Source organism: Diabrotica virgifera, chromosome 1 (assembly GCF_917563875.1).
Source record: "Diabrotica virgifera virgifera chromosome 1, PGI_DIABVI_V3a".
NCBI lineage: Eukaryota > Metazoa > Arthropoda > Insecta > Coleoptera > Chrysomelidae > Diabrotica > Diabrotica virgifera.
This window is the reverse complement of record NC_065443.1, coordinates 107,599,727-107,609,057: the sequence shown is the minus strand read 5'-3', so window position 1 is coordinate 107,609,057 and position 9,331 is coordinate 107,599,727. Positions and strand designations below refer to the sequence as shown.

The 9,331-nt window shown below is 29.2% G+C and overlaps 1 protein-coding gene across 1 annotated transcript in view; it reads right to left on the bottom strand.

Moving 5' to 3' along the window:
- Nucleotides 1–290: 290 nt before the first annotated feature.
- Nucleotides 291–9,331, bottom strand: part of LOC126879755 (dipeptidyl peptidase 3) — a 52,546-nt gene continuing 43,505 nt past the window's right edge. The window contains exon 8 of the mRNA XM_050642991.1: nucleotides 291–1,604. Coding sequence (XP_050498948.1) covers nucleotides 1,403–1,604 — 202 coding nt within the window. The 3' untranslated portion in view covers nucleotides 291–1,402. The remainder of the gene's footprint in view (nucleotides 1,605–9,331) is intronic.

Below are 9,331 nucleotides of genomic sequence, written 5' to 3'. Positions count from 1 at the left end.
TCTCACTTTTTTATTGTTTTATCCACGATTAAGTTAAACAATAGGGAATCCCCCTGTCTATCTCATTGCCAACTTCAATTGGGTTACTTAGTTCTTCTACTTTAACTTTTATTGTGTTATTCTGGTAGGTATTTTCGATCGTTTTAATTATTCCTACAGATACCTATCTTGCGTATAATAAATGGATAACGTCCTTTAATTCGACCCTATCAAATGCCTTCTTAAGGCCAACAAAACAAATATGTAGGTTTGTTGTAACGTATAAAATAAACGAACATGAAAGACCGTCATGTGTAAAACATTCTTTAATAATATTTATACATAGAAATCTGAAAAATATGAAGCTTTTAATAATATACAAAACTATATAAACCAATAAATTTACTTCAAAAATATGATATATTTTTATTTTTGAGACATTAAACAGAAACCAATGTGACGATTACTTTATTAACAGGTTATCATAATTTACATAACTATAACAAGGTTATAATTATTAATAAAAAATACTTCTTTCAATGGTAAGTAGTTTGAAGGATAAACAAAATATCACTGGTATAAAAATTATGACTTACAACTAACTGATGTCTTTCTTTTCATTAGTACCAGCTAAATTATCGATTAAGGGGCTATCCTAGTGTAAAAGTACGAAATTCATATAATTTTTTGGGAATTTCTAAAATAAAAAGTACTGTACCAATTGATTTGAAAATGTAAATTAGGATTTATTATAAAAAGAAGTACCTTTAGAACAATTTTCATAAAAAGATATTGAAAATTAAACGATTTATGCGCCATCTTCTAACACTGCGAAAAAGAAAACATAGCTCCACTGCTGCAGTGGTTGGGACTAACAGAGATCCATAAACATAAAATGTCAAAGTGATTATTGAAATATAAGTTTTTTCTTATACCATCAACTAGGATTTTTGAAAAATATTAAAATTTGGAAAAATGAAGTGTTGAAAAAAATTTAAAATAAGCTAAAACATTCTCAGTTTCAAAAGCTGCCAAATTGACATTTTTTATCCAATCAAAAAAATTCCTAATTGAAATTTTATGTTTCATGATCTCTATTAGTACCAATCACTGCAACAGTGGAGCTATGTTTTTTTTCGCGGTGCCAGCAGATGGCACATAATTCGTTTAATTTTCAACATTTTTTTATGACATTTTGTTTACGTGTACTTCTTTTTATAGTAACTGCTCATACAAATTTTCAAAACAACTGGTACAGTTCTTTTTATTTTAGAAATTTCCAAAAACGTATATGAATTTCGTACTTTTACACTAGGATAGCTCCTTAAAAGTGAAGAAGCAAATAAATTATCCATTTATATAAATATAATACAGTTGTAATACAAAACGGTTATAATAACCTGTTAATAATTTACGGCATTTTTTAAAAATGAGCAGCATCAGCTTTCGATAGTTCTAACAAGGCATCATACAACGGTTGTGGCGTTGAAAACCTTTCAACCCAAGATTGGACCAAACCTTCTAGCGATGGTTCGTATGATTTCAGGCTAACGCCATTTTCTGCTGTAGATGTATTGGCTTGGACAAACATTTTTCTTGGTTGTTTATTGGCTAGTACAATTGACCTAAAAAAATTAAATTATTCATTATAAATGAAGACTCAGCTAATTCCAAATCGAATCTTTCAAGGTGAAATCACCGAAAAATTAAGCACTTTCAGGAAAAACCCATTTAAACTTTTTTAAAGTGTTTATAAAAAGCTTTGTTTTAATTGTTAACAAAAGTTTTAGCATTGAAAATAAGCGAATTACGCTCAAAATAAAGTTGGCTCTCATTTTTTTTTGTAAAAAATCATGAAAATCTCGCCGTGTTTAGCTCCCCAAATGAAATTAATCGCTACCGCTTTACAAACAATTTATTTACCTATCTATATTTTATATGATCTGTCAGTCTCACCGGTTTAAAGTGTTTATTTTTGAACGGGTTATAATTGAGAAAGCTTGAATGGGTCACTAATCACGAGTGTATGCAAATTTTGAACAGCCATATCTTAACCAATTTTTGTCTTACGGAGAATCAAAATGAAACTAGCATATTTATAATAGCAAAACCTACATTTTTTTACTCTTTAAGAATTTTCTTATCACTAATACTTTTTAAGTTATTTTGAACAAATGAAATTTTTCAAAAATTTTTAGAAAATTTTCTTTTACTATAAAACCAAATGTTATCAAAAATAAGCACTTCAATAAAACTTACAGATCATATAAACAATACATATACAGTTAAAATAGATGGTAAAGCTAAAGCCTTAATTTCATTTAGGGTGCTAAATAGAGAGAGGTTTTCACGATTTTTTTACCAAAAAAAGGGGCCAACTTTTTTTTTCAGTGTAACTCGTTTATTTTTGATGCTGTAAACTTTTGTAAAAAACAAATAATAAGCTTTTTTTCGATACTTTAAAAATATTAATTAAGGATTTCCCGAAAAACGCTTCTTTCTTCGGCGATTTCGCGTTGAATTATTCGATTTGGAATTAGACGAATAAGAACGTATTTTTCATGAGCTACAACTTTGCGTCTACTCAATTTGTAGACTTTACTGGTACACCATTTTTTTCGATAAAATATTTACTTTTTGAGTTATTTGGGAAAAACGGTCTGAAAACGTAGTTTTTTTGTCGAAAAATCAACATTTTAAATCGCGAATAACTCGAAAAGTATTGACTTACGTAAAAAACTTTATAGAAAAAAAGGTGCTTAAAATATGTCAATTTATCCATTTCCGGCCTTATTTTAAACAGGCGTTTTTCACCCCCAAGAAGGGGTAAATGTCACCCCCCGAGTAAAAGCAACCAACGGCACAAATTCAACTTTTAAGTGGAGGGTAAGTAGAACCTAAATCCAAATTTTCATGCAATTCGGAGTTGCCCCTGGAAATTACACTCCAAAACGGTCATTTATTGGGCTACTACTAACATAAAACAGAAGATAACGTCATATTTTGACCATGTAATATAAAAAACAGTATTGCAGTGCTTTTGAAGTTAATAGGGAACTAACATAAAATTTTAAATTCGAAAACAATGTTATAAATCACAATAGAACATAATTTAAAACATGTATCAAAGATAAAAAAGTTTTGTTTGTCTTTCGTTTGGCCCTTAAAGGCGATTACAAATTCAAATTATACCAGCCAGCTCAAAACGCGTCGTGACGTCATCCGGTTATAAGTTTACATTTTGCACCAACAATGTAAACAAAATTGTATATAATTTTAAATTAGACATTATAAACGTCAGTAGAAAATACAGTTATGTGACGTTACAAGTGTTTTTGATCGTATGAACTATTCATAGAAAACGTAGAATGAAGTAAACACTTCTGTTGTATATAGGTATATTATAAATTTATTAAAAAATTTTTAAAATTCATCCACAAGGGAGTGGTTGTACAAAACGTTTTCGGTCAAACTGACCATCCTCAGTGTAAACCTGGAAATAAGTGAACCACTTAGATTGAAATGCAAAAGGGTGAAATTTTGACAGTTAAAAAAGAAAATGTGGTTACTTACGTCCAGTGTACAAGTAATTGAAACTAGCCACTTGAATAGGTGTAAAACCTCAAAATAACATTATTGTTACATTATGAGCTGTATAGTAATCGACAATAAGTCGATGTCTTAAGATTAAAAATGTATCACATGTGGATGTATGTCATCCTTGCTCGGAATTAGCACAAGGTTGTGATCAGGTGAGAGGTTAACAACCAACTGATTAGACAGATTGGTGCCTGAAAATTCATGACAAGATGTCAAAGAAGATAGGTGGATTTCTCAAATGTCAACCGAAAAATTTTTGACAATGTGCATTAATATTTAACTTAATTATTCAATTGTGAATATGCAACTATTAAATTTGTTTGATATGAATTCTAAATTGTAAATAAAGGTTAATAAGCTATAATGATATATTCATTAGTGCACCGTAAACAAAAGCAAAATTCTACTCATATGCTGTGACGTCATAGACTGTTTGTCTACTGTATAGGACTGATAATAATTATATTAATTTGAGCAAAGTTATAATGAATGAATATTATTGAAAATTATATAGAAAATTTTTAAAATTTTTTTATCAAAATATGATATTTTAATAGAGTAGCAGCTGTAGAATTGGAAGAAATGCCAATAGGGAATGGTCGGTTGCATATGTTTCAGGGAACCAACGAATATAATGAGAAAATACCAATCTATAGATCTGTAATGTGAATTATTGGAGGTATTAAAGGAAATGATATTAAAAGAGGGAAGTGGAATTGAAAAAATGTATGTACATATCTTAATCAAGAAATCTTCTCTAAAAATATTTTGTTATGACTGAATGTAAAAAGTTTGTCCCATATAGAACTATTGAAAATCTAAATTTAGAAAAATTATTAAAAAAGGTGATAAGGTAAGTTGCCTATGTTCAGTGGACAAATAAATGAAATATAATTACTGTTTTGAAATTAAATTGTGTGAATTGTTAAATGGATAAAGACTGATATTAAATTAGGAAAACTGCGCTGAAAGAAATGTACATGTTTTGATCAAAGAAGAAAATTAATTTTGATTGTAAGCTCTAAATGTAAAAAGAATATGTCACATATTAAACTATTGAAATTCTAGATTGAATATTGTATTGACCAAAGTTGATATTAAGTAAATTTATTAAATGTTGATAGCTGAGATTTATTTTTTAATTTTAATCTAAATGAAAAATAGAGTGAATCAATTAAAATGTTGGAAATTCAACAAAATTTTTGGTTATTGTCTATATTAGAATGTCATATCCGAAAAGATCAAGGGTTCTCTAAAAATATTTTGTTATGACTGAATGTAAAAAGTTTGTCCCATATAGAACTATTGAAAATCTAAATTTAGAAAAATTATTAAAAAAGGTGATAAGGTACAAGATAATCGACAAGCTCATCCGGAAAAGAGAATCCAATCGTCTTCAGCAACTAGCTTACAATTCAAACCCAGTCATCACACCAATCTATAGGTCCCTACCTTTTCATAATACTGTCATATCTGAGAAGATCAAACACATTCTCTGTTCTTCGGACAATGTCCACATATCATTTAAAGTCAATAACACTCTCAACAAAACATTATCTAACACTAAAGATCCAATCAACTTTATGAATCGTAGTGGTGTTTACAGATTATCTTGTTCCGATTGTGATGCCTCTTATGTAGGAAGAACCTATAGATCACTGTCTACTAGAGCAGCAGAGCACACTAAACGTGACAATACATCAGCTTTCTCTCACCATCTCAAAGTCAACAAACACCACCTTAACATCCCAGATGGTGTGACTTTGATTCATAACATCCAAGATAAGAATACCCTTCGTTTAGACCTATATGAGGATTTAGAGATTGTCAGGGACGCAAGGACAAGTCCAAACTGTGTTAACCGTCAACTTTCTCTTAACCGTGATTTCACCCCCATTCATAGACAATTATTTCCATAATTCTATATTTTTATTCACCTTCACATTGGCCTTCTTTCCTATACATACCACGACAAACCCAAAATAAACAAAAAACCCAAACATTATACCTAATCAAATATTCTTTTAGTACTTCCAGTTTCTTTCACTCTGTGCTCCTGTCAAGACTCTATCTCTTCCATCTCATTCTTTAATTATTTTCACTTAACAAAATCATTTTCTCATTATATCAAAATCACACCATGGAACCCTTGATCTTTTCGGATATGACATTCTAATATAGACAATAACCAAAAATTTTGTTGAATTTCCAACATTTTAATTGATTCACTCTATTTTTCATTTAGATTAAAATTAAAAAATAAATCTCAGCTATCAACATTTAATAAATTTACTTAATATCAACTTTGGTCAATACAATATTCAATCTAGAATTTCAATAGTTTAATATGTGACATATTCTTTTTACATTTAGAGCTTACAATCAAAATTAATTTTCTTCTTTGATCAAAACATGTACATTTCTTTCAGCGCAGTTTTCCTAATTTAATATCAGTCTTTATCCATTTAACAATTCACACAATTTAATTTCAAAACAGTAATTATATTTCATTTATTTGTCCACTGAACATAGGCAACGTACCTTATCACCTTTTTTAATAATTTTTCTAAATTTAGATTTTCAATAGTTCTATATGGGACAAACTTTTTACATTCAGTCATAACAAAATATTTTTAGAGAACCCTTGATCTTTTCGGATATGACATTCTAATATAGACAATAACCAAAAATTTTGTTGAATTTCCAACATTTTAATTGATTCACTCTATTTTTCATTTAGATTAAAATTAAAAAATAAATCTCAGCTATCAACATTTAATAAATTTACTTAATATCAACTTTGGTCAATACAATATTCAATCTAGAATTTCAATAGTTTAATATGTGACATATTCTTTTTACATTTAGAGCTTACAATCAAAATTAATTTTCTTCTTTGATCAAAACATGTACATTTCTTTCAGCGCAGTTTTCCTAATTTAATATCAGTCTTTATCCATTTAACAATTCACACAATTTAATTTCAAAACAGTAATTATATTTCATTTATTTGTCCACTGAACATAGGCAACTTACCTTATCACCTTTTTTAATAATTTTTCTAAATTTAGATTTTCAATAGTTCTATATGGGACAAACTTTTTACATTCAGTCATAACAAAATATTTTTAGAGAAGATTTCTTGATTAAGATATGTACATACATTTTTTCAATTCCACTTCCCTCTTTTAATATCATTTCCTTTAATACCTCCAATAATTCACATTACAGATCTATAGATTGGTATTTTCTCATTATATTCGTTGGTTCCCTGAAACATATGCAACCGACCATTCCCTATTGGCATTTCTTCCAATTCTACAGCTGCTACTCTATTAAAATATCATATTTTGATAAAAAAATTTTAAAAATTTTCTATATAATTTTCAATAATATTCATTCATTATAACTTTGCTCAAATTAATATAATTATTATCAGTCCTATACAGTAGACAAACAGTCTATGACGTCACAGCATATGAGTAGAATTTTGCTTTTGTTTACGGTGCACTAATGAATATATCATTATAGCTTATTAACCTTTATTTACAATTTAGAATTCATATCAAACAAATTTAATAGTTGCATATTCACAATTGAATAATTAAGTTAAATATTAATGCACATTGTCAAAAATTTTTCGGTTGACATTTGAGAAATCCACCTATCTTCTTTGACATCTTGTCATGAATTTTCAGGCACCAATCTGTCTAATCAGTTGGTTGTTAACCTCTCACCTGATCACAACCTTGTGCTAATTCCGAGCAAGGATGACATACATCCACATGTGATACATTTTTAATCTTAAGACATCGACTTATTGTCGATTACTATACAGCTCATAATGTAGCAATAATGTTATTTTGAGGTTTTACACCTATTCAAGTGGCTAGTTTCAATTACTTGTACACTGGACGTAAGTAACCACATTTTCTTTTTTAACTGTCAAAATTTCACCCTTTTGCATTTCAATCTAAGTGGTTCACTTATTTCCAGGTTTACACTGAGGATGGTCAGTTTGACCGAAAACGTTTTGTACAACCACTCCCTTGTGGATGAATTTTAAAAATTTTTTAATAAATTTATAATATACCTATATACAACAGAAGTGTTTACTTCATTCTACGTTGTCTTAACAAAGGTATACAGCCAACTACAGGGTTTACCCTTTTAATGTTTTATTCATAGAAAATTTGTACTTTTACAAAATGGTTTTATTTTCCATAGTAAACCTTCTGTCCTTTCCTTCAATAACTATATCAAACTCCAATCTCAACAAACTGGTATATATTATTACAATGACATACGATAAATGTCATTAGAATATAAATATTTTTCCTTTATTCCGCGACGACTAGCTGGCCAAATACCCAAATAGGTGGAGGCCAATAAACTAAAGAAGAAGACGAAGAATATACCTAAATATAACCATAAACGGAACTATGTGACGTAACGGGTCGTTTGAACTATTTTAAAATACAGAAGACTTCAAATTTGTACTTCTAAGTTATTATGAGGTTTTGAAGCGTGAAATTTTGGAAATCTCATTTTTATACATAACTGAACATTATTATGTAATAAAAAAATGTGCAAGTTCCCTATTGAGAGAACTAGAAAGACCTAATCATTCGCGGTTGAACAATGTAGGAGATTGGGATGGTTTGGACTCACTTTCACAATTTGGAGCCGCACAAGATAGACATTACTTCGCTGACATTCTTGCCAGCTTTTAATAGAAGATGGTACCATAAGACGAAGATAAACTAGTATCAGGAGTCATGGTGCTTAGCCGGATTTGGTGCTGTGGCTAAAAGACATTTAGGCTATTTTCGCAAGTTTGCAACTCGTTTTTTTTGTCACCTAGCTCGTTACTAACCAAATACATACTCAGTGATCTACTGAGAACATGACAAGGATTGTAGCTGTCTTTAACTGTACCTACATTTATTGATTGAACATCACACACAAAATATAGATAGATAGACATCTACACCATGTTCATGGGAAAATCACTAGACAGTCGTACCACAACTGACTGTACTGCGACTATTGTGCTTCCTAATAGGAGGTAGCTTTTGTCCAAAAGTTGCTATAAATAAATAGGTTGACATGGAAAATTTTCTGTAAACTTTCAAACATAGCATATTGGCGTTATAAAACAATTTTCAGCTTGTGGGTATAAAATCAATATTTTTCCACAAAAGTCAGACAGTTGGCGAACAGTGGGGTATTACAGCCTTGATAAGATATTGGCTCAATGTCATGCTTGACAGCATTTCATCCTGTCTCATGAGATTCAGAAATCAGTTACTTTTCTGAATCAATAAACATGAAGGAACAAGCAAAAAGGCGACCACGGTCACATACTTTGTATCTGTTATCTTTCTACAGTGAAAAATAATTACACTTTTATGAAAAAGAACTTTTTTTATAATAAAACGTTTTTATTTTTTATAGGAGAGAATATAAAAGAATTTTTGACAATACAAAATGCTTAAAATTCCAAAAATTACACTATAATTAAAAAGTACTTTTTGTAATAACACGGTTTCGTTATATACAGGACACAACATGTTTCGAAAGAATAAAATATGAATTTTTAGTAGGTGTATTAATTATAATTCCAAAAATTACACTAGTATAAAAAAGTAATTTTTATAATACCACGGTTGTTTAAAATGGTATATATATTTATATATAATAATTAATTTATAAAATATGGATTTTAACAAATTGAAGAGTCTCAAATGCA